At 35.8% G+C, this 27160-nt stretch overlaps 1 protein-coding gene across 2 annotated transcripts in view; it reads left to right on the top strand.

Annotated features, from left to right (window-relative positions):
* Window positions 1-19772, top strand: part of tle2c (TLE family member 2, transcriptional corepressor c) — an 83251-nt gene extending 63479 nt beyond the window's left edge. Inside the window, exons 2-14 of one of the 2 annotated variants that reach the window (XM_079820315.1) lie at window positions 1382-1482; window positions 2680-2743; window positions 6077-6121; window positions 7729-7791; window positions 8315-8389; window positions 8805-8982; window positions 9506-9522; window positions 10809-10958; window positions 12102-12152; window positions 14892-15044; window positions 16678-16797; window positions 16970-17255; window positions 19224-19772. In XM_079820315.1, the coding sequence (XP_079676441.1) occupies window positions 1382-1482; window positions 2680-2743; window positions 6077-6121; window positions 7729-7791; window positions 8315-8389; window positions 8805-8982; window positions 9506-9522; window positions 10809-10958; window positions 12102-12152; window positions 14892-15044; window positions 16678-16797 (1017 nt within the window). In that variant the 3' untranslated portion in view covers window positions 16970-17255; window positions 19224-19772. The remainder of the gene's footprint in view (window positions 1-1381; window positions 1483-2679; window positions 2744-6076; window positions 6122-7728; window positions 7792-8314; window positions 8390-8804; window positions 8983-9505; window positions 9523-10808; window positions 10959-12101; window positions 12153-14891; window positions 15045-16677; window positions 16798-16969; window positions 17256-19223) is intronic. The other variant, XM_079820316.1, reaches the window with a different exon arrangement.
* Window positions 19773-27160: the final 7388 nt, after the last annotated feature.

The raw sequence follows: 27160 nt of genomic DNA, 5'->3' as shown, positions 1-27160 counted from the left end.
TTTAAATATAATCATATGCAAGAAGACGTGAATGAGAGCTAAAGTTTTGTGTCCGCACACATCCAAAGCACGGCCTATCGGTGCATCCCATGTTAACACACATGCACACTCATTCTGTGAACTACTTGACATTTAAGTGAGACAACAACATTTAGTTGCTCATTTCCTGTTAAGGCCGTACTTACATAAAGGTACCACCGTATCTCTATGGATTTCTGGCCATGATTCAACGAAAATACACACAAACTGAAATGATCAAATCTTCACTAAAGTTAGGAAATATTGATATTTTAATGTTTTTGAAAGAAGTCTCTTCTGCTCATCAAGGCTGCATTTATTCAATCAAAAACACAAAACAAATGTAATATTGTGAAATATTATTACAATTTAAAATAATGGTTTTCAATCTAAATATATATTGTAAAATCTAATTTATTCCTGTGATCAAAGCTGAATTTTCAGCATCATTACTCCAGTCTTAAGTGTCACATGATCCTTCAGAAATCATTCTAATAATATGCTGATTTATTATTAATGTTGGAAACAGTTGTGCTGCTTAATATTTTTTTTATAACCTGCAATACTTTTTTCAGGATTCTTTGATGAATAAAAAGAAAAAAAGGACAATAAATTGATACAATAAATGCAGGCTTGATGAGCAGAAGAGACTTCTTTCAAAAACATTAAAATAGCAATGTTTCCAAACTTTTGTGAAGATTTGATTATGTTGTGTATTTTCACTTTCACCAACAAAGACATATAGCCCATGTTTCCAAAGAGTTTACATCACAGCATTTATTTCCATCAAGAGGTGCATCATTTTTTGGTCAAGATCTTGTATTACCAATGCAAGAGTCCAGCACTCTGTAAAGTCTCCTCCAGCACATCCCTAAGACTTTCAATGAGTTTAAGGTCTGGCCGATTCATATATGAAAATGATTCTTCATTCTTTCACAACCTGAGCCTTGTTGAATCTTGACATTTTCATCCTGGAATATGGCCATGATGTGTCTTCCTACATGGTTGTTTAAGAAATGAAAAGCTACACACTCCATCAATTAGGGTTAGAAGAACCGTTGCCAAACATATGACATGATAGAAACACAATAATCACTGCAATAATGATCCAATCACAGACTCTTGAGCATTTGCCTATTTAAATCCAAACAGTGACTTCTTTTCGGGGTGTACATATCTTGTATGGTAAATAAACTGAATTGAAAGTATAATTTCCCATCTATGCTTGTATTGTGCTCCTGAGATTACCTAACATGATTACTCCATGCAGAGTAATTAGCAATGTAATCCTATTACAATGTAGAAATAGTAATTAATAGGCTGTTTTGGAGTGACGACCCTCACACCGCTCATGTGTTTGCAGGCTCCGCTGGTGTCAGGCCACGGCGGCATGAAGTTCACAGTGCTGGAAACACTCGACCACATAAAAGAGGAATTTCAGCTGTTCCAGGCTCAGTATCACAGGTACACAACCTTCATTTCACTGACATCCATATGAGGATTCATCACAATATTCACACAATCTCTCCAAACTCAAGCCTAAACACAAAGCAATATCAAAAAGCTCCTCGATGTTGACGTGATTTTCTAGAATTGCGTCCACATTTGATTCAGTTATGTTGTGATTTCGATCCGTATAGATGATCTACTTCCTCTCTGAACTGCAGTTGGGATCACCTGAGCAAAGCTGATGAGATTATCAAACTGTAATGCTCTAAAATCACTCCAGCGACTAGAAACGCCTGTATTAGCTGACACAGACTACTAGCCAGCTCTCCAGTTAGCCTAATCTCATTAGGAGCAATTACGAAAGCTACTGAAAGTCTTTCTTTAGAACAGTAAACATCAATGTACATTATAAAAGGTGATCGGCTTTAAGAATAAAATATAAGTATATTTAAAGGGTTAGTTCACCTAAACATGAAAATGAGCCCATGATTTACTCACCCCCAAGTCATCCTAGGTGTATATGACTAACACAATCAGAGTTATATTAAAACAGTCCTGGCTCTTCCAAGATTTATAATGGGAGTGAATGGAGCCTGAGATTTCGAAGCCCCAAAAAGTGCATCCATCCATTATAAAAGAGCTCCACACGGCTCCAGTGGGTTAATAAAGGCCTTCCGAAGTGAAGTGATGTGATTTTGTAAGAAAAATATCCATAACTTTATAAACTATAATCACTGGTTTCCTGTAACAACCGTACACGAGTCGAGTTCTGGCCTTCCGTTACTGGAAGATATACATATATGAATAAATATGGATATTTTTCTTACAAAAGAGCATCACTTCAGAAGGCCTTTATTAACCCCCTGGAGCCGTATGGAGCACTTGGATGATGGATAGGCTTCAAAATCTCGACCCACCCATTCACTCCCATTATAATGCTTGGAAGAGCCAGGACTTTTTTAATATAACTCTGATTGTGTTTGGCTGAAAGAAGAAACTCATATACACCTAGGATGGCTTGAGGATGAGTAAATTATGGGATCCTTTTCATTTTTGGGTGAACCATCCCTTTATTCTAGAGGTTGTTGTATTTCATGTTGGAGAGGCTGATATTGCGGTGTCCTTAACTGACCAATGAGAGCTGTGCAAGGACAACGTGTCACATGACTTTGTGAGAGGAACTCACGATTTGTGTTGTTTTCTGTCTTTCAGTCTAAAGCTAGAATGTGAGAAGTTGGCGAGTGAGAAAACAGAGATGCACAGACATTATATCATGGTAAGAGTGATGAGATTTTTTAAGTGGTTTGTTTGCTTTTTATATATATATATATATTATATATGTATATATTAGTGCTGGGAATCGATTAAAACAAATTAACTAATTAATCACATTCTTCTGTAATGGATCGTGATTAATCGCAAGTTTTTCATATTTTAAGTTTTTAATATTTTGATATTGTAATAATTTCAGTTACTCTCCAAATTAATGTAGACACAATTTAAAGACAGTATATTTTAAATATGTGTTGTAATGGCATCTTTTTATGAATGAAGGCCAGTATCACTGATACTAATGTCTCTATGAAACATTAATGACGTTACATTACAGTATAACTGAAAGCTCCCAATTTCAACATTTATTAGGCTTTAAAAAACAACTTTTAATTTAAGTGAACTTAAACCAATCTTTACATAAACCCAAAATAATAAATGTTATATTTACCCATGGCCTTCCCTGTTAGACATATACAGAAATGTAATAGTTATCAACACCTTTCTTAACTGCATAAATAATAAATGAAATATAGATTAATCATCATTAAAGCTACACTTTTCTCTGTTCCCGTTGTTCTTTGATGAACATTAATGACAGGCATCATCAGTGCTACTGTCACTTTAAGAACAGCCGCTGACGAACATGACGCGGATCTGACGCGCTGTCCCGCGCATCTCATTTCCTCACAACTCTTTAAGTTCATTTAAGACGTTATTTAACTAATTTAAGGCTCCTAATATGAGAATACTCAAAATTCTCTGTGTTGTTGTTATTGTTTGTTCAAGAGCAAAAGAGAACTCGATGTGAGCGTGTGTGTGTGTGTGTGTGTGTGTGTGTGTGTGTGTGTGTGTGTGTGTGTGTGTGTGTGTGTGTGTGTGTGTGTGTGTGTGTGTGTGTGTGTGTGTGTGTGTGTGTGTGTGTGTGTGTGTGTGTGTGTGTGTGTGTGTGTGTGTGTGTGTGTGTGTGTGTGTGTGTGTGTGTGTGTGTGTGTGTGTGTGTGTGTGTGTGTGTGTGTGTGTGTGTGTGTGTGTGTGTGTGTCAGAGTGTCCCTCGATTAGCTGACATGAGACGCAGCCACACAGACAGAACACTGATACACACACACACACATACACAGACAGACAGACAGGTTATTGACATAGAGCGCGTTCTCTTCTGTCATGTCGCGCTTGGAAGCATTTACATGAATAGGAGCGTGATCATGTAACGCTAGGCAAAAATGGATATAAAAACGGACGCTGCATTATTTGCGTAAAATATTTTTTATGTGTTAAGCTGAAAAAATTAATCGCCCGCGTTAACGCGTTAATTTGCCCATGTATTTGCCCATTGTATGTATACCCTAAAAATAAATTTAACAAAATGTATTTGAAATATATGTATTTTATGCTAAGTATACTACAAATACGTTTACATATTTACGTACTTAATATAAATACCCCATCAATTGTACTTTTGGTATACTAAATTGACATACTTAAAGTCTGCTAAATTGGCACATTTAATTTTGTACTTAATGCACTTTAGTTATCCAGAAATAGTGCTGAGCTCCAACTAAAGATATACTTAAGTATATTTGATTGTTCTTAACTATTGCAGGCATACTTTAGGTACGCTTTAAATATCTTGCAAAGATACAAAGACAAATTGCATTTAAAGATATTATACAGAGATCATACTATCCTTATTAATAGTGATATTAAACGCATGTTATGCTTATATATTTATATCAGTGAGTCTCAAGCGATATGTCAGTAAGTATGTTAATGGATTTTTAGTATACTTAGTATAAAATACATGTATTTTAAATACATTTTGGCCCTATTTGCTTTTTTTCCACAACGGTGTATACACTGATCAGGCAAAACATTGATTATCACGGCACCTGTTAGTGGGTGGGATATATTAGGCAGCAAGTGAACATTTTGTCCTCAAAGTTGATGTGTTAGAAGCAGGAAAAATGGGCAAGCGCAAGGATTTGAGCGAGTTTGACAAAGGCCAAATTGTGATGCTAGACGACTGGGTCAGAGCATCTCCAAAACTGCAGCTCTTGTGGGGTGTTCCCGGTCTGCAGTGGTCAGTCTCTATCAAAAGTGCTCCAAGGAAGGAACAGTGGTGAACCGGCGACAGGGTCATGGGCGGCCAAGGCTCATTGATGCACGTGTGTGTGGTCCAATCAAACAGACGAGCTACTGAAGCTCAAATTGCTCAAGAAGTTAATGCTGGTTCTGATAGAAAGGTGTCAGAATACACAGTGGATCGCAGTTTGTTGTGTATGGAGCGGCATAGCCGCAGACCAATCAGGGTGCCCATACTGACCCCTGTCCACTGCCGAAAGCACCAACAGTGGCACGAGCATCAGAACTGGACCACGGAGCAATGGAAGATTACCTGCCTGGTCTAATGAATCATGTTTTCTTTTACATCACGTGGATGGCCGGGTGCATGTGCCTCACTTACCTGGGGAACACATGGCCAGATACCACAGCACACCTTCAGGGGTCTAGTGGAGTCCATGCCTCGACAGGTCAGGGCTGTTTTGACAGCAAAAGGGGGACCAAAACAATATTAGGACATAATATTCTGTATCTATATATAATATTCTGCTCATAATATAGGTCATAATGTTTTGCCTGATCTGTGTATATATGCGTTTATGTTTACAGTCATATACACCTGGAAATACACAGAAAAGTTAAGGATTTTGAATGTGAAATATTTAAGATTCTGACAGATTTTCTTGCTTCACTGAAGCTGTAGATGCTCTTTGCAACATTTCAATTCTAGCATAACAAGATGCTCATAATATAATTTGTTAAAAAAAAAAAAAATTTTTTAATAAATATATATAATATGGTAATTGCAACGCCAAGATCATGGGTTCGATTCCCAGGGAATGCATGAACAGAGAAAATGTGTACTTTGAATGCAATGTAAGTTGCTTTGGATAAAAGTGTCAGCCAAATGTCACTTAAATCAATAACTGATTATTTTAAATTTGCCAAAAATGTAATAATGAATTGCATAAGCCAATATATTGTTCTATCACAGCTAATAGGGGGGAACGAGTATAAAAGATGGCGTTAAGCTCCTGTGGCTCAGTTGGTGCTTGATCAATACCTTTAATACACTCGCTTTGCATAAAGGCATCTGCCAAATGCATAATGACGATCGATTAATATGAAAGAGAAATGAGTGTCAGGTCTTGGGAATATGGGTCATTTCTGGCCTCTGGTGACACATGCAGAGCATTTCTGTCCTTTAGGTGGATGTGATTGTGATTTATGTCATGTAATTTGAATGTAATTGATCTGGCCTTGCTTCTTTCCACAGTATTATGAAATGTCTTACGGGCTGAACATTGAAATGCAGAAGCAGGTGAGTGACTGATGTGCCATTTACAGCCTGATTTCATTACAGATCAGCATGATCTCTGGGTAATGAGTTTTACAGTGTGAGGAGTCTGGGTAGGGATGGGACAGGGGTTTTTGTGAAAGATGAGTTTTCAGCATCATTACTCCAGTCTTCAGTGTCACATGACCCTTCAGAAATCATTCTGATATGATGATTTGCTGCCCAAGAAACATTTCTGATTATTATCCATGTTGAAAACAGTTGTGCTGCTTCATATTTTAAATCGATTTTTTTTTAACATTTGTAAGATTGCTTTTTTTGTTGGGTATTTACTCTGGAGCAGGTTTTAAGCCTGACTACTTGATATGAGCAAACACACACACGCCAGAGTGGGCTAATCCAGATAAGACCCCTGCATCTCTCCTCGTTTTCCAGGCCATCTGTTGGAAATGCCTGGATTTGAGAGTGTATGTGGGTCAGTGTGAATGGGATCAGCCCTGAATGAAGTGTGTACATATATGAGCTGTGTGTGTGTGTGTGTGTGTGTGTGTGTGCAGTCTATTAAAAGTATCTATCTATCTATCTATCTATCTATCTATCTATCTATCTATCTATCTATCTATCTATCTATCTATCTATCTATCTATCTATCTATCTATCTATCTATCTATCTATCTATCTATCTATCTATCTATCTATCTATCTATCTATCTATCTATCTATCTATCTATCTATCGTTCGTTCGTTCGTTTGTTCGTTCTATCTGTCGTTCTATTGTACTATCGTTCTATGATTCTATCAATCAGTCTATCTGTTGTTCTGTCTGTCGTTCATTCGTTCTATCTATCGCTCTGTCGGGCTATCGTGTAATCATTCGTTCTATCTATCTATCTATCTATCTATCTATCTATCTATCTGTCTGTCTGTCTGTCTGTCTGTCTGTCTGTATGTCTGTCTGTCTGTCTGTCTGTCTGTCTGTCTGTCTGTCTGTCTGTCTGTCTGTCTGTCTGTCTGTCTGTCTGTCTGTCTGTCTGTCTGTCTGTCTGTCTGTCTGTCTGTCTGTCTGTCTGTCTGTCTGTCTGTCAGTCAGTCAGTCAGTCAGTCAGTCAGTCAGTCAGTCAGTCAGTCAGTCAGTCAGTCAGTCAGTCAGTCAGTCAGTCAGTCAGTCAGTCAGTCAGTCAGTCTGTCTGTCTGTCTGTCTGTCTGTCTGTCTGTCTGTCTGTTAATTTTTTTTGGTCTCTTTTTTTAGTTTTTATTTAAATTTAGTTACATAATTTAAATTTAGTAAAAATGTTGTCATGTAATGTTCATTAATTTTACTCTTACTAAAATGGCATGCAATTTTTGACCAAAAGTACATTTTTTGTTAATAAAATGCAAGATAATATCAAACCGTTACAAACCAGACTTTTTGAAAAACGTATAAACGTTTATTAATTCATCTGTCAAACACAAACACAAACACAAGATGTGGAAACGCCCTGAACGAACAGCACACATTGAGTGCTGAATTAGCTCCTGTAGAATCTGCTGTTGTGAATTCTATTAGGACCAATCAAGTGCATTTAGCCCAAATGTTTGCTTTAGTGTGTCGTCTGTTGTTTGATAGGAATTTGTTTTTGTTTCTGCAGGCAGAGATTGTAAAGCGGCTCAGTGCGATATGCACTCAGATCATTCCACTGCTGTCCCAAGAGGTGAGCAACACACACACACACACACACACACACACACACACACACACACACACACACACACACACACACACACACACACACACACACACACACACACACTCATCCTCTCCAGGCCGCTCTCCTCCCGCGGGCTATTTACGCATGAATTATTTACAGCAGAGGTGGTCATCAACAGAGAGCTTCCAGTCGCCCACCTCTTTCCTGGATCAATATTTCATACTGTTCTTTTATAAGCCACGCTGAGTGGATTTGGCTATTTTGTAATCGTAACGCCCTCTGGGAACATCAAAGCTGCCACAGAGACAACAACAACTCTTTTTTAGTTGACCTGCTGTTCGTGGCACATGCGCTACTGCTTTGTTTGTGGTTTTTCACAGTAAAAGGTGCTGTCGTGTAGCAGGTTTAGCCTCGGGCAGAGTTTTGCATGTTTGGTCTTGGTCTTTGAATATCTTCTCTATTTGCCGGTTTGTGTTTTCTTCATGCTTCATGTGTGATGTTGCATTTTCAATGTGTGTTTATGCAGCATCAGCATCAAGTAGCTCAAGCAGTGGAAAGATCCAAACACGTTAGCATGGCCGAGCTCAACGCTATCATAGGGGTGAGTCCTTTTTTCCCCTTTTTGTCCTCCTATTAACTCTTTCCCCGACCAGTGTTTTATAAAAAATAAAAAAAAGTTGCCAGTCACCACCAGCATTTTTGATCATATTTACAAAACGTATTATATTTTTATCAACACTTGAATGTGGGTAAGTGTCAAAAAAAGGTAAATTTTGAACAAAAAGCTTGCATAAGCAATGCTTTTATCGCTTGTTTTTGCCTCTTCTTCGCCTGTGTTTTGATCAGGAGAGTCGGTACTCTTTCAGAAGATGCGTAAATTGCTGTTCTTTTGAACTTTCTATTCATCAGAGAATTGTGGAAAAAGTGTATCGAAGTTTCCACAACAATAATAGGCTGTTCCAAAAATGTCACGTTTTACATTAGCTTGTCATTCCCCCCTCCCCTCCCTTGTCTAGCAACAGCAGTTCCAGCATCTATCCCATCATGCCCCGGGCTTCCCTCTGACGCCACACCCCTCAGGACTGGCCCTGGGTGCGGGTGCGGGCCTCATGGCTCTTCCTGGGGCCTTCCCGTTCCCCTCGCACCTGGCGCCTAAAGATGACATCACTCACCTCGAGCACCTGGACTCCAGAGGTACGTGAGAATCATGTAGAAATTCACATATGAAGCATTATTCATTAGTTTTATTAGATAAAAGTAATATTTTATTATTATAATAGTATAGTAATGATGGTAGTATTTCTTGTATGGCCTTTAATTAATGCAAAATTCCTGTCACGATTATCCCATGAGGGCTGACCACTTTTTGCTTACTGTATAGTAATGAATTATGTATATTCAGATATAGACACTGTTTACATAGAGCAGATTTTCACGAGCCTCAAAAGGGTAATTTAGAAAACTCAACTCAAATAGCAACACTTTTACAGAAGAATTGCATTTTAGAATCTTTAAAGATTTCCGTTGTGCATGCATTACTGTAAATGTGATTTTGGCTTGTTTTTTTGAATGTCTGTTGTAAGCCACAGCATGCCACAGATTTGATCCATAGACATTAGGTTGAAATTAATCTGGAATATTCCTGTAATAAATTGCAAATGCTCAATATAACAGGATCATCTCATCTCAATGAGTCTGTCTGTCTTTATTTCTGTAGATGGAGCCCCAAACAGGGTGAGTATTAAAGCCTGAATTGTCATCCTCTGATTGGTCCTTCCATTAGTGAAGTGTAGATTATTCATGTGTTTGCATGGGCTTGTATTCTGTAAGGATTGCAGCGATGATTGGATTTTATATGTTCGATTGGATTTTTGTATATATAGCATTTTCTATATAAATATAATTAAAAATGAAAAAGCTATGCATTAGATGTGATCATCATGGAATTTGTTTTTTATTATTATTATTATTAATTTTCTCTTAGAGCTGTGTTACAGTGGTGTATATACCATCCAACAGTAAAAACAGTTTATTTGACTTGTCCATAAACTTGTATTCTAACAGTTTGTCAGGTTACAAAAACAAAAAAGCTAATATGATTATGAATATGATTTTTAACGATTTCAGAGATAAAAAAAACTGTCTAGTACCAAATAACACCTTCTAATTGTAATTCAGAAAAAAAATTGAAAAATAATGGTTATACATACATATTATATATGAAATTGACTAAAGTCATGTGATACAGTAAAAAAATATTCAAAATATGCATATATTAATATACAAAATCACTCGTAATATCCAGAAAAACATTATAAACCTCTTTGTTATTTATAGCTCTAACAGATAGAGATTTTGCTATACTGTTTATGCAAATATTTCACGATAACGATATAAATCACTATATACAAATTTTTGTTATTTTATTTTTGTTATTAAAAATAAAAACAAAAAAGCAAATTACAAACAACAGGACAAATACAATATTTAAAAAAAAATTGGAATTAAAATACATTTTAAGGTAAAACATGTTTATTTAACATGTAGTTAGAAATAGTGCAGAAATTGAAGAATCAAATGTAAAAGTAAAATAGTGCACAGTATGAATAAAATATAAATGTCATCATATTAGAATGATTTCTGAATGATCATGTGACACTGAAGACTGGAGTAATGATGCTGAAAATTCAGCTTTGCATCACAGAAATAAATTATATTTTATAAAATAGAAAACCATTATTTTAAATAGTAATAATATTTCACAATATTACTGTTTTTTCTGTATTTTTGATCAAATAAATGCAGGCTTAATTAGCAAATAGACTTCTTCTTCTCAAAACACTACAATATATATAGACTGATATTTACTGTAAGCTCTGTTCCAGTTGATATGTGTTGAAATGATGAGAAGCAGGCTTGATATGTCACGGTCATGTTAGATTGAGGTTATATTCACCACATGAGATTATAGTGTGTTTATGTCACGTACTGTATATGGTTTATGTATGTGTGTATTTCAGAGTGGCAGCGGCTCTCCGGTGGGCCATCGGTCTGCAGGGCTGCGTCTGGGTCTTCCTCCTCCCCCTTCCTCCTCCTCCTCCTCCTCTCACGCTGATATGGACAGTAAACGGGGCGGTTCAGACCAGACCGGTACGGGACGAACACGGCGGGTAAGTCAAGCCAAGAGCAAACATGCTACTTCCTCAGTTTACAGTGTTTAAGGTGCATTTGAGTTGATCCTGTGCGATTTTTGCTTCTGCTCTCTGAAAACTAAATGACATGCCGACTGCGATTGAATATTAATGCTCATCATTTATTCAAAGTGATATCATTTTTATCCTTGAACAGTGACTTGTGCATTCACTCGCCAAACCAGAGGAAAACGGCCCAGATGTTGATCTCTTATAGCTTGGGAGACATAATGCAGCTTTCAGTTATTTATTTAAGACACAAATGAGTCAATAGCTGTTGTACAGTAAGAGTGTAGAGCTATAAAATTAAAGACATTTTGAAATTTGATGAGAAATATTGAGATCAGTGTTATTTTAGTATTATTTATATACTATTATTAATATTTTGACTGAAATAGCTTTGAATTTTTGTTATGTGCGTTTGTCATTTGTTAATATTTCTATTTTGGTTGCATTTGTTCGGTTTTATTTGTTTTGTTTTGTTATTCCAGTGCTTCAACTTAAATAGTCGCCAAGTATAACATCTATTGTTTATATTTTAGCTTTATTTCAGTTAACAAAAATAGTTTTAGCTCTAGTTTACAATAATAACCCTGATTGAAATCTTTGATATCTTGGCAAATCTGAGCACAGTTTGAGAAAATTCAGTTACAGTGTAATTATATATTTAAGTACTATTAGTACTATTAATAGTAATATTAATGGTAACACTTTATTTTACAGTGTCCTTGTTACATATTTGACATGTACGTGCCATAGTAATAACAGTAAATTATGCATAATTACATGCAACTAACCCTATAGTAAGTCCCGGTTTTTAATTAATATTACTCAGTACTTAAATATGTAATTACACTGTAACAATGACACCTTATAATAAAGTGGTTGAGGGTTAGTTGCATGTAATTGTTAAAAATGTTATTACTATGGGAAGGACACTGTAAAATAAAGTGTTACCGAAAATTCTTCTGAAACTCTAGAGACGACATCTAAGAAACGAGATTTAAGCAAAGTCTCCGTTTGAAACAAATGAGATATTACAGTGATTGTGTCCTGTGGAAAGGCCTATGAAGTATTACGAGCTCATGATTGGCTGGGTCTGATCATGTGTCTTTCCTGCAGGAGAGTGGCAGTAAAAATGAAGACGCTCTCAGAAGAGACAACACTAAAGAGGTGTGAACACAGTTATTTTCTTTCTCATTCTTGCAATACACAGTGTCTACTCTGGATGTCAACAGTGCACCAACATTTTCTTCTAGTAAAGTTGGAGACATGCGTTCAGTTGCTGAAGAGTAGCCTACAGCTGATTGGTCAGTGTTAATGAACATTCCGAGGCGCGACACATCATTGGTCGCTTCCAGTGTTTCTGTGACCTCATCAGAGTTCATGAATGCTTACATTACAAAAATGTAAGCCTTTATGAGTTTTTGATTTATGTACCTGGTAACTTTCTTCAATCAATACTTTAAATAATTAGAAATGTCAAGATGCTTTGATTCATATAGTTTTGTGCATATTCTTATTTGAAAGTACAAAAACCATTGATCAAACACTATCTGATGTTTTAAATGAATGATTAATGACTGTTGATACGATGTAACCAAGTTCATAAATCATAGACTTGAGTCATAAAGGCTTCATTTGGCATATGAATTAGATTTTTTAAAAGTAGTCCAGATCAGTTGTCATACGTTTACAGCTTCAGTCATTTTTTTAATTACTTTATTTTAGTTTTTTCTAATTAGTATTGCAAAGTTAGTCTATTCATCAAAACAATCTAACCAAGACCATTGTACATGCTTATTGCATCGAATGCCTACAACATACTATACATAGAAAACCCCCTTCAATAATTATATATAATATCTGTTGAAAGTTTTTCCGAAACATAACATAAAGTTTACATTAGCAGCAAAGTAAGAATTTTTTATTTTTTTTTACATCAAAAAAGCATTTGCTTCAGATCTGGTAAAGACTCGCCAAACTTTAACATGAAACTTTTAAATGCGATCAGAATTGATGTTTGTTAGTGGTTGCTAAGGTAAGCATCACTGAACTGTTCATACATGGGGCTCGTGATTTAACCAACAGTTTAACAAACCATTTCGGCACATACACTCTCAGAAAAAAGGTACAGTGGAGGTACAATTTTGTTCCTTGAAGAACAAAACGTATAACTGTACCTTTAAAGGTACACAATTGGTCCTTAGGGTACAATTGAACCATTGGCAGGCATGTTCGGTCCTAGTGAGTCGCTGTCCTGCAGAGTTTGACTCCAACCCTGAAAGACATCTGTAGAAGCTCTTATTGAGAATTAACAGAGGTTTAGATGTTGGTTTTATTGAAAATATTTGGTCACCATTGTGGTGATGAGTTTTTTCTTTAGTTGGGCAGTTTGACTCTTTTTAGATTTTTATGCAAGTTTGTGGTTTTTGTTACATTGTTAACAAAAAACAAAATCTGTTCAAATCAAAAGAAGCCAAAAACAAAAATTGTCATGAAGAAAAATTATTGATTAAACTCATCACTGACTAAAAATATCAATAAATAATATTCACCAACAATACTTTCTTGCCACAGATCAGGCATTATTTTTAAATACATTCTAGGGAGAAAAAAGTTTAGACACACACAGAAATCAAGAATCAGCATATGAATCTCAACAATGGTGACATACACTTAATGCTGAAATGCATGCTGGGAGCCATGAGTTTTATACTGTGGTGGCTTAGTAGGGTTGGAGCTAAACTCTCCAGGACATCAGCTCTCTAGGACCGAACTTGCCTACCCCTACAAAAATGTACCCTTAAGGGTACCACCCCAGTGACGGACACTTGTACCTTAAACGGTACAATTTTGTACTCTTTTTTTTTTTGAGAGTGTAAACTGTCCTGCAGTGTTTGTCTATTTGAGCTTTAAATTATTCTTTGTCCTATTAAATCCTATTGAAGGAGGCATTGCCCATGACATTTGAATGGGCAAACACCACTAGCTGTGGTTGCTTTTGCTTAAAGGATTAGTTCACTTCAAATGAAAATGTCCTGATATTTTACTCACCCCCGTCTCATCCAAGATGTTCATGTCTTTCTTTCTTCAGTCAAAAAGAAATTAATTTTTTTGAGGAAAACATTCCAGGATTTTTCATCATAAAATGGACTTCCATGGCAACCAAAATGTTGAAGGTCCAAATCAATGCAGTTTCAAAGGAAGGACTTCAGAGTCTCTGCATGATCCCAGCTGAGGAATAGGGTCTTATCTAGCCAAACTATCGGCCATTTAAAAAAAAAAACCTTTATATACTTTTTAACCTAAATTCACGTTGGAAAGGTCACGGTAGATGTAAGCGGAAGTACCGCCCCAAGTGAACGTGTGAGGACTAATACAACGGCCTTTACAAATAAAAAAACTCCATCTCCAACTTCAAAATCGCCCGGCATCGTTGTTTAATCTTTTTTTGCTAAAGGATGTTTGTATTAGTCTTTGCACGTTCGCTTGGGGCGGCGGTACTTATGCCTACGTCTTGCGTTACCTTTCCGTCGTGATTGCGCAATCCGTGGTGTCTTGCAGCGCAGCGCAAGATGAGCAATTTAGGTTAAAAACTGTATACATTTGGCTAGATTAGACTCTATTCCTCAGCTGGGATCGTGCAGAGACTCTGAAGCCCTTCCTTTGAAACTGCATTGATTTGGACCCGTTGGTTGCCATTGAAGTCCAGTATGTGGAGAAAAATCCTGGAATGTTTTCCTCAAAAAACATAATTTATTTTCGACTGAAGAAAGAAAGACACGGACATATTGGATAAGATTGGGGTGAGTAAATTATCAGGAAATTTTCATTTTGAAGTGAACTAATCCTTTAAGGCAGCGTGATTTGACGTTTGTGATGACATCTCGTTACCGTCTGTGTTTGCAGAAAAGTGCGTCGCCCGCAGGAGTCTCTCCCAGGTCGACCGAAGGGAACGGCCTGAACAGCTCTCCGGTGCTCCGGAAGAATCCATCCAGAGAAGGCTCTTCCTCCCCTCGATCTCAGCCACGCTCACCCGGACTCTGCAAGAGCCCCGCTCAGGTACCAGACACACAGATGGGATCTTGAGTAGGGCTGCCACTAACGACTAATCGATCGACTAATTTATCTCAATAATTTTCAACAATTTTACTTAAAAACATTCAATTTAACTGGCAACGTTGGCCTTCAGTAGTGTACTATAAAATAAGTATAGATGTAAACAAGCCCTTGACAAAATGTAAAACAAAAAGAGTAAAAATGTGAAAAGGTACAAATTTGTAAACCAACATAACAAAAAAAGAGAATATCAGCAAATACTTTTTATATAGAATAATGTTGTCACGATACCAAAATTATGACTTCGATACGATACCATTAATTTGAGAAAAACGGTTGTCAAATACACAGAAACTCAAAGGTCTTCACGACAACCTGTCATAAAAGTTCAGTTTAACTTATAAATTGAAAGAAATGTGTTATTATTGTACTGAATGGACTTCTCAAAGTAATAATAATAATAACAATAACATTTTTAAGGAATTTCACACATCACACATTCCATTTAAACATGGAAAACATGGTGTTGTGCAGTACTTTGATCGCCAAAAATTACATTGCATCATACATTTGAAAAGATTTTTTAATTTTTTTTAACTGAAGGAGATTATATATAATTGTTTTATGTGTTATAGCAGAATACATTTAAGGCATAACTTATATTTTAGGTATTAATATCTGTATTTTTGAACGTGTAAACTGTAAAATACATTGAGTAATTGGCAGCATTCGCTTTTTCTCTCTCTTGCTTGTTTCTTGTGTTCTTTTTTTCTGCTCTATTGTATTGTTGTAAAATAAAATAATATAATTTAAAAAAGATACATTAAATCGTTAACGTTTTATGCATTTGTTTAATTACCTCTTTTTTGGATAATACATTTGTATTAAATCATAAAACACAGAATCCAGGAAAATTAAAACAGACAACACAGAATTTCTGGAGGGAAAAATATTAATAAGGCCCTATTGCTGTTAAAAAAATTTTTCGTAAAAAATACAAACATTGTTCTTCTTGATTAATAAGATTTATTTAAATCATTAAAAACTTGATCCAGAAAAAATAAAACGGAAAACATGGAATTTGGAAAAAAATAAAACAGCATTTTTTTTAACACCAAAACACATTTCATAAGGCCCTGTTATTGTTAAAATTGTTAATAATTTCTACATTGTTAAAATGTTGTGAATTCAATTGATTAGACGTCCTTTTTGATTAATAACATGTATTAAACCATTAAAGATGTAATCCAGAAAAATTAAGGTAACACTTTACAATAAGGTTTCATTAGTTAACATGAACTAATAATGAACTGCACTTCTATTATTTATTTATCTTTGTTAATGATTTACTAATACAAAAGTTTTATTCGTTAACATTAGTTAACGCGCTGTGAACTAATATGAACAAACAATTAACAGCTGGATTTTTATTAACTAATGTTAACAAAGATACAAATACAGTAACAAATGTATTGTTCATGTTAGTTAAGACATTATCTGATGTTAAAGTAACCCTCATTACAAAGTGTTGCCAAAATAAGAGATTCCATAGGGCCCTACACATCTAATGTTTGTTGTTCTAAATAAGCAGTAATGAGAAGTTTGTGGTTCAGCTCTTTTGCTCTGTGTGTTTCAGGAGAAAGTGAGATCTCCTTCTCCTTCAGTGTCCCATGAATCACTTTCTCCTGGCTCTCCAGCACCTCCCCGCCCTCTGTCCTCCTCTGCCCGCGGCCCGTCTCCTGCTCTCAAACACTAGGTAGGTCCTGACTCATGCTTTTACCGCTTACAGTAAACGTGGGCGGCAGGGGGATGGCTTTCCAATCGGCTGTGATCTCATCTCTCTCAGCTCCAAATGGTTTTTCCAATTCCTGGAGTTCATTTTTAGTGATGAATCTTTATACACCTTTGACGTCTGGCTTTACTCACAGGACCCACTCCTTCCCATGGAGTGAGACTAGTGAAAGACAGCCGCTACCCCTCCCCAGCCCGCCCTTCCCAGAATGCACGGGGCCAGTCCCAGAATGCACCGGGTCGGCCCCAGAACGCTCGGGCCTGGGCATCAGGTGCCTTGTCAGAAGCCCTTCATCTGTCCTCGTGGCCCTCCGAGCCGAACTCTGAGCGAAACGCATCTGTGATTTCACACGCCGGGCGTAATCAGCCAATCAGCTGTCTGACAGCTCTGTCAGCCAATTAGAACGCAAGCTGAAAATTCTGGTGAGCTGCCACTAAATGTTAAGGTTTTATGTTGTGTGTGTGTGTGTGTGTGTGTGTGTGTGTGTGTGTGTGTGTGTGTGTGTGTGTGTGTGTGTGTGTGTGTGTGTGTGTGTGTGTGTGTGTGTGTGTGTGTGTGTGTGTGTGTGTGTGTGTGTGTGTGTGTGTGTGTGTGTGTGTGTGTGTGTGTGTGTGTGTGTGTGTGTGTGTGTGTGTGTGTGTGTGTGTGTGTGTGTGTGTGTGTGTGTGTGTGTGTGTGTGTGTGGGGGGGGGGGACTGGTAATCATCACGTTATGGGGACAAAATGTCCCCACAAAGATAGCAATATCCGAAATCCTCATCCTTGTGGGGACATTTTTAGGTCCCCATGAGGAAAACATCTTATAAATCAGACTAAGTGATGTTTTTTGAAAATGTAAAATTGCAGAATGTCTCCTGTGAGGGTTAGGTTTAGGGGCAGGGGCAGTGTAGGGGGATAGAATATACGGTATGTACGGTATAAAAACCATTACGCCTATGGAAAGTCCCCATAAAAGATGAAAACACTACATGTGTGTGTGTGTGTGTGGTATATATATTACTAATCTTTAAAAAAAAAAACATTTACATACATTTTATATAATATACTTACAGATTTTATTGTTTACGTATATTTTTAGTGATATATACTTTTTTTTTATGCATTTAAGAATTTAAAACTTTTTTTTCTTTTTTTGGTTAATGTGTCCAACTCATAAAAAAGAAATATATTTTATTAATATATTTTATTTATCTTTTTATTTATTTAAAATATACATAAATATTTTTATATTCATTATTTTAAATAGTTTTATTTTATTTATTTTTTTACTTTTATTTAATATAATATACTTGTAGATTTATTTATTATATAATATATTTATTTTTAATAATATATACTTTTTTAAAATGTAAAAATTTTGTGTCCTATATAAAAAATAAAAATATTAAATATAAGTGAAAGTTTTGTCAAAAAGATTTTTGTCAATGTGTCCTACAACTCGTATAAAAAAATATTTTATTTAAAAAAATGTATATTTTATTAAATAAAAAATATTATTATTATTTATTATTATTATTAATATTATTAAATACAAATATGTTTTTATATATTTAATATATATAAATATGTTTATGTGGCCAACAATGGTAAATATAAACAAAGATTTTGTAAAAAATATTTTTTAAAAGGTATTTACTAAAACAGATAAAACATTTAGATAAAATGAAAAGATTTTCAAAAAACATTCTTAAAGTTACCAGTAATATAATTTACTAAATAGTGTACATTTTTACAAGCCATTTGCAACCTTTTTTACTTTATTAAGTAAAAATGTTTCTGAGTCGAATAGAAATTCATTGAGGAAAAAAAATTTAGTAATCAGGAATTGATGGGATCAATAAAGTGTATATATATATATATATATATATATATATATATATATATATATATATATATATATATATATATATATATATATATATATATATATATATATATATATATATATATATATATATATATATATATATATATATATTATTACTCTTTGATAAACTATACAAAAGAAAAAAAATCCTTTCAATTTATCAATTTCAGTCAATTTTGATTTAATGCTGATTTTAATTCAGTTGCTATTGTGAAATAGAAGATAATGCATTTGCTATGTGAGCAAAATCATCATTTCAAGAAAATTGCTTCTAAAAATATATTGTTTACTTGATATGTAACATGCTAAAAACCCAGTGTTTATGATTTTATGTGCTATTCATTTGGATGTTGTTTCCTAGCATGGTAACCGAAAAATACTGATCCGATAAATCCAACCAGAATCATCACTGGCGCATACAGTCCTCCTCTTAACATGCCCAGCCATGCCAAAATGCACAATAACTGAAGATAATATTCTCTTTCTGTTGTGTAATCCTGCTGTGCTTTTTTTTGTCTTTCAGTGTGACAGGCATATGGAGTCAAGATACGAATATCTCCGTATCATCTCCCACACAGAAATGGACTGAGATGCTTTTACTGCCAATTTTGTCAAAAAGGAGTTCAAAAACCAAAACCAAATGGACATTAAGGTGTTCCTGTCATACCACCATTACCCCCCCCCCCCCCCCCCCCAAAGAGCTTTTAACAGTCAGTGAAGGGTTCAAAACACCCTAAAGTCATTGCTTTGTTTCCCCTGACTTTAATAAAACTGTCATTTTGAGTGAATAGCATTAGTTTCACAGTATTCAAAGAGGAATAATGCTTTTTTTTTGCTTGTTATATACCAGCTTCTGTTGTTCATACATGGCAACTCACTTTATGACACTGAATTAAGCAATACGGTTTGAGGCTGTGCTGTATTGTGAATATAATCATGGTTGAAGGATGTTGTCAGTGTGTTTATATTCACAATACAGCACAACATCGAGTGCCTTATTGCTTTTAAATATGGATCACACATAATAAAGAAATATTAAGGACACAAAGTTTGATTAAAATATCATTTTATTAAACAAATGCATTTGTGTCATCCTTCCACTGGTAAAGATCAATTATGTTTTTTCAACCTCTTTTAGTGGCTGGGTGGGTGATTTATTCCAGAAACATTTCTTTGTTATGCTGGTTGAAAGTACCTTAATTGCTTTTATAAAACGGTTACCAGACCACACAATACAAATATTAAAGCCAAAAAAGATGTATCAATGCAACTTTCATGAAGTAAAATCACTAAAAGCCTACCTTCCGCTGGAAAAAATAGTCCCTGACTGTAAAGACATTACATTATTACGCCATTAGATGCGGTAAAGGCTGTCTTTATGAGTGAGTCAGTCAGTAGCGAAGACTTTTATATTGAAAAGACTGAAAATAGTCAACACGGAGCAGACTAACAGTTGCTTTGACTAACTTAGTGCTGACAGGACACCGGAAAACCCCATAACTGTTAAAAATAGTAAGAGATTGCAGTGGACATTCAGACCGATTTTTTAGTATGAACATAGGACTGACTTGAAGGAAAATGCTATATCTAAATGCAGGTAATAAACTCGATCTCTCTCACAATACTCTATAATACATAAGCTTCAATGGACAATATCAATGAGAAGAAACATGTTTACGTTTCTAAGAGTGGTTGCTAAGGGTGTTGTGCAGTGATACACCGAACCGTTGTGAAGCGGTCAAAGTGTTTTATCCTGGTTTTATCGTGAATAATGACCAATCATAATCAAGGACTGGAACTAAATATTTTATAAATGTATTTATATCTGTCCTACCAATGGCTGAATCCGAAATCGCCATCTATACCCTCAAAAAGGGCACTATTTGAGGGGACAGCCATTAGTAGTGGTGTCTGAAGCACTCGTTCTTTCCCACAATGCACCGCAATAACGAGTGTACAGCCGATGTACACACAACGACTGTCCGAATTCACGCTCGTTTTCATTCACTCCTTCAAGGGAACTGTATTAGTGGACTAAAGTAGGGAATAGTGATTTAGGTTTTAGGGGGCGATTTCGGATTCAGCCGATGTATGTATTTTCATTACTCCGTGCACCTGCGCGCGCAGACATCATACGTCATCAGCGCGCGTTTCATGTTATGCAGAGAGAGAGAGAGGGAGAGGGAGAGATGGAGAGAGAGAGAGATGGAGAGAGAGAGAGATGGAGAGAGAGAGAGATGGAGAGAGAGAGAGATGGAGAGAGAGAGAGAGATGGAGAGAGAGAGAGAGATGGAGAGAGAGAGAGATGGAGAGAGAGAGAGATGGAGAGAGAGAGATGGAGAGAGAGAGAGAGAGAGAGAGAGAGATGGAGAGAGAGAGAGATGGAGAGAGAGAGAGATGGAGAGAGAGAGAGAGAGATGGAGAGAGAGAGAGAGAGAGAGAGAGATGGAGAGAGAGAGAGATGGAGAGAGAGAGAGATGGAGAGAGAGAGAGAGACGGAGAGAGAGAGAGAGAGAGAGATGGAGAGAGAGAGAGATGGAGAGAGGAGAGATGGAGAGAGAGAGAGAGACGGAGAGAGAGAGAGACGGAGAGAGAGAGATGGAGAGAGAGAGAGATGGAGAGAGAGAGAGATGGAGAGAGAGAGAGAGAGATGGAGAGAGAGAGAGAGAGAGAGATGGAGAGAGAGAGAGATGGAGAGAGAGAGAGATGGAGAGAGAGAGAGAGACGGAGAGAGGAGAGAGACGGAGAGAGAGAGAGAGAGAGAGAGAGAGAGATGGGAGAGAGAGAGAGATGGAGAGAGAGAGAGATGGAGAGAGAGAGAGAGATGGAGAGAGAGAGAGATGGAGAGAGAGAGAGACGAGAGAGAGAGAGATGGAGAGAGAGAGAGATGGAGAGAGAGAGAGATGGAGAAGAGAGAGAGAGAGAGAGAGAGAGAGTGGGGAGAGGAGAGAGAGAGATGGGGAGAGAGAGAGAGAGATGGACAGAGGCCACCGCATGCCACAAACGAACAGTTTTCCTTTTACAGTTTCTCCTGAACCAAAACAACCAGCACATACCATTTGGGAAGAGATGGAAAACCGTCACGTTATACACGAGCGGTTCGTGATTCGATGGCAACTCGCTGAAATGAATCTGTGGGAGTCAGGTGGTAACGTTACAGGTCAGTGCTGTGTATGCTCATTATTATTGTAATGTTGTGTGTTTTGAGACATGAGGTAGCTTGACCCCGTCTCTCGTGAAGCTTTTGTTCGCTCCCTGCTGTAACGTAAGCCCAATTGCTACTCAAAACTAGGCCAATCGTTTTTCAGGGGGGGTCCCCGGTTTAAAAAAAAAAGGAAAAACCGCGTTCCGAGCAAGTTTTTATTTATTTAATTTTTTTAATTGCAAAATTAACAAACAGAACAAGTCGATACATACAAGGAATATAAACAATCTTTCAAAACAAAACGTTCCGAGCAAGAGTCCCTGAAAAGTGAAGCCAAAGCGTCTCGATCGCCCCCAGGTGGCTGGATGCAGTATAGCTAATAAATGAAATGTAATGGAACATAGACAAACTAAACAATCAAATTACACTTCAAATACATTTTTTCAAAGATGATTTTTGTCATTTTAGGCTGTTTTATCACGATAATGTTAGTTCAAGTGTTCATTCTTTAAATAAGTTTGGTTAGGGTGTGATGTTATGATTGACAGCTCCTCTGAGTGGGTTGTCACTGAGGCGCCAACAGACATTTTTCGGGAACTTCGGGAGGAGATTGGCGGATTTACTTTTAATTTCTACATTTCCATAACTGTTTATTTCACACAAAAATTGTTGATTAGGCAGGAGTGTGGGCAGGACATTTCAGACTTTGCATTTGAAAGAGAACCTATTATGTTTTGTGACACGTAATATTAAATATTTAATTCATTTAAATAATTCCCACCCAAGGCATATGCAAAATAAAGGAGCGGGGCCTGGTTGAGTTAGTAGTGTGTTGAAACTTGACCTTTCCCAAACAGTTTGAAACGGTTGACCAATCACAACACACTGATCCAGCCAACCAATCAGAGCATTAGCATTATAGGACCGTATGTTCAATCTGTTCATGTACTGCTTGATTTCAACACTAGGCTGTGCTATAATCAAACAAATCAGTCAGATCAGGTTTACACTTCATGATGTTGTTTGCTCCATGTGGAACTAGTTATGGGATCTTTACCCCCAATCCAGACAAATATAATGGCTTGACTGTTGACTGTTGTTTGCTAACTTTTCCAAAATGCCATGACACACATTGTGAAAAACAAATCAATTGAATCACGTGAAAGCTCGTGTTGCTCAGCTGACGTCAAACACTGATAGATTTAGTTGCCTCTAAAATCAGTTCACAGATGAGCAAATGTTTTGATGAAGTGGCCAAACAGTCTTATCTGACTGATTGTAAGACAGCAACATGAATATCGCCGGTCAAACGTGGGTCAAAAAGCCCAGAATGCTTTGAGAATGAAGCACTGGAAACTTTTTGGGTTGTGTCCTCATACTGATTCTTGAAAATGGGACAGAAGTGCAAAATTAAAGATTTATGTATAGGACTGTTCTGGATTAACATGTTTTCATTTGCATTTTGTTGGAACCTGCTTCAATTTAAATAAAAATTTTTTGAGTCAGTCAACATCCATACTAACATTCATTGGGCATTTGCTAGAACTAATAAATGAATGAATAAATGGGAATAAATTAAGACTATAGGACAGTTTTCGGCTCCATTTCTTGTAACGAAAATAGGATTTTCTGAGTGGTGACAATATTTACTAAATATATTGTATTACATGCAGGAGACATGGTGTTATAGATACTAAGGGGATACTATTATTTTATAATATATATATATATATATATAAAATAATATATGTGAAACTTGAACATTAAAAAATTAGAATATCATGCAAAAATTATCATTTTGATTATGGCTTACAGTTTATGAAAATCTCAGAAAATTAGAATATTACACGAAATCAATAAAAAAAAAAGGATTTTAAATACAGAAATGTCGGCTCTCTGAAAAGTATAATCCTGCATATGTATATAGTTATATATACTAAATATATTAGTTTCACCGTTTAATTTGAATTCCTGAAATAATTTGAAATAACATTACCCATAATAGTTAATACAAAACATTTGTATTTTATTAATATATTATAATGATAGTATATTATTGTATTATTATTTTGTATTAATTGTATTAATATATATATATATAAGAAATATTTGCATGTATGTATTTATATCTAATTTATATTAAATATAATATAAATATTTTAAATAGAAATATAATGCATTTTCTTAAATATATACAATATATATATATATATATATATATATATATATATATGTATATATGTATATATTTAAGAAATATTTGCATGTATATATTTATACCTAATTTATATTATATATATATAATATAAATATTTTAAATAGAAATATAATAATTTTTTCTTAAGTATATACATGCATGTGTGTGTGTGTGTGTGTGTATTTAAATGTACTTCTTTAAATACACAATTGCTTTCTTCTTTTAAAAGAAAAAAACTGGGTTTTTTTCCCCCCATTTTTCAAGAATCAATGTGCTGGGTGGAAAAGCACCTTTTGTTGCATCACATGGACTGTAAATAAAGCTTCTTGTATAGTAGCAGGATGTCACGTGTCCACGACACAATGCATGAATGAAAACAAGCAAACAAGCCTGAAACCGGTCAGACCTTTTCAAGACGCAATATGAAAGGATTTTAAATATACACATTACTATGGACGCTTTGCCTTGAGGACATTAAACGTGAATTCAGTGTTTGTCAGATTTTTCCAGAAACATTTAACCAGTTACGCTGAAGTCAGCAGATGCCTTCGCTGTCCTTGAGCTCGCTTCTGATGAAAACAAGCTGTGACTGACACTTTTGGCTGGTTTCATTCCCATGATTCCCTTGTACCATCGTCTCTGTGTTAGATAAGAGTGAGTTTTTGGCTGAACGGCGTCTGACTGAATTGCACAGAAGTTCTTCCAATCAAAGACATGTGCAAAATATGAAATCAAATTCTTAATGTATTTACAGCATGTTCATATGAGTTTGGTTATTTGGAAAAGTGCTTTAAATGTAATGCACGTATGTTAGTGATTTGAACAAACCCTAAAAGGGATAGTTCACCCAAAAATGAGATCTATCATTAATTCCTCACCCTCATGTCATTCCAAACCCGTAAGACCTTTGTTCATCTTCGGAACACAAATGCTTGTTTTTGCACACAAAGAGTATTCTCGTCGCTTCATAACACTAAGGTTGAACCACTGGAGTCTCAAAGACTATTTTAATGGTGTTTTTAATACCTTTCTGGACCTTGAAAGTGTTCATTAAATTGCAGTCTCTATGGAGAGGTCAGAGAGCTCTCGGATTTCATTAAAAATATCTTAATTTGTATTCAGGGGCCAGTTGTTCAAAACATTGAATCTGGATCAAAATGATCTGGATATGGAAATCCCATGTTTTGCTATCCAGGATCAGGTAATCCATCTTACTTTTGTGCCGTTTTTTCAAAGCAAAGTTGGATTGGATCACCCTGATCCAGATACACACCTTTTCTGATTACCAAATCTGGATTACTAGTGCTCTACGGAGCCCCTAAAGGGACATGGTGATGGAAAAAATATGAGTTGGGGGAAGAAAAAACACTTAAAATGCTTTTACGTTCTCTCAGAAAAGTTTTGCGTAGCATTCACCCGAGAAACCTTTTGACTGGTTCATCTCTTATAATTGATAAGAAGTAAAAAATCTTATAAGTAAAAAAAAACTTTAAATGTAATATCATATTTTTGTTTGATATTTACAGCTGTTTGGGGATTATGTTATGGCGGCTAAATCTTTTTTTACTTTGACTGTAGGCTACCGAAAGGCCTATGTCTACTTCTAATTTATTACTTTAACAATTAGCTTAGCTAATCAAGAGCAAAATAAAATAATATATGTTTGTGTATTATATGATACAAATGTAGTATTTTTTTTTTACCAGTTTTAAAGTTTTACTACATTTTCTTCCTGGAATCCACCTTGAAATCCTACCCCCTGTTGGGATCAGGATGATTCTGTTTTTTTGGATCAAAGTTATCCAAATCCTACAGACAAGTTTTGAACAACACAAACTGAAGGTTTGATCCAGATTAAAACTAGGAATGGATTCTGTGATCTAATCTGATTTCGGATCCCTTCTTTCCCTTTAGAACAACCCATTTTCAAGATTTGATCCAATCCCATAACCAAAATCCGATCAGTTTACATTTGAACAACTGGCCCCTGAAGAAGAACGAAGGTCTTACGGGTTTGGAACGACATGAGGGTGAGGAATTGATGACAGAATTTTCATTTTTGGGTGAACTAACCCTTTAAGTTGTTTCAAACCTGAATGGATTTCTTTTGTTGAACACACAAGATGATATTTTGAAGAATGTTGGTAACCAGACAGTTGACGGTAGCCATTGACTTACATAGTTTTTTTTTTCTACTATAAAAGTCAATGTCTACCATCAACTGTTGGAACAGCATTCTTCAAAATATAATCTCTTGTGTTCAGCAGATGAAAGAAAACTATACAGGTTTGAAACAACTTACAGGGATAGTTCACCCAAAAATGAAAATTAGCCCATGATTTACTCACCCTCAAGCCTTCCTAGGTGTATATGACTTTTATCTTTCAGACGAATAAAATCAAGAGTTATATTAAAAAAGTCCTGGCTCTTCCAAGCTTTATAATGGCAGTGAATTGTTGCTCTGTTTTTGAAGTCCATAAAAGTGCATCTATCCATCATATAACTGCTCCACACGACTCCGGTGGGTTAATAAAGGCCTTCTGAAGCGAAGCGTTTGTGTAAGAAAAATATCCTTATTTAAAACTTTATAAAGTAAAATATCTAGCTTCTGCCTGGTGTGCAATGTCGTCAGACATAAGCATTTTGAACTGCGAGAGGCGCTACACTTTTTCCGTAAATTGAATACGAAAGGCAATTGACCAGAAGCTAATTTACTTTATAAAGTGTGGAGCAGTTATATGATGGATAGATGCACTTTTATGGATTTCAAAAACTGAGCAACAATTCACTGCCATTATAAAGCTTGGAAGAGCCAGGACTTTTTTAATATAACTCCAATTGTGTTTGTCTGAAAGAAGAATGTCATATACACCTAGGAAGGCTTGAGGGTGAGTAAATCATGGGCTAATTTTCATTTTTGGATGAACTATCCCTTTAACACGAAGTGTAAGCATGAGTAATATTGATACTTGGCCAAGCAAACTGATAACATGGATGTTAAATATAGTGTTACCAACTGATAAGATTAAAGTATTAAAGACATCTGCACTGTGAACTTTGAGCAGTTTCAAAACTTTTCAAATATTTCTGTTTTGAGCGCATACAGCAAGAGCAGAAA

The sequence above is a fragment of the Gobio gobio genome, assembly GCF_949357685.1.
Source record: "Gobio gobio genome assembly, chromosome: 6".
NCBI classification, from domain to species: domain Eukaryota; kingdom Metazoa; phylum Chordata; class Actinopteri; order Cypriniformes; family Gobionidae; genus Gobio; species Gobio gobio.
The sequence above is the reverse complement of the archived record's forward strand: the minus strand, read 5'-3'. Positions and strand labels throughout refer to the sequence as shown.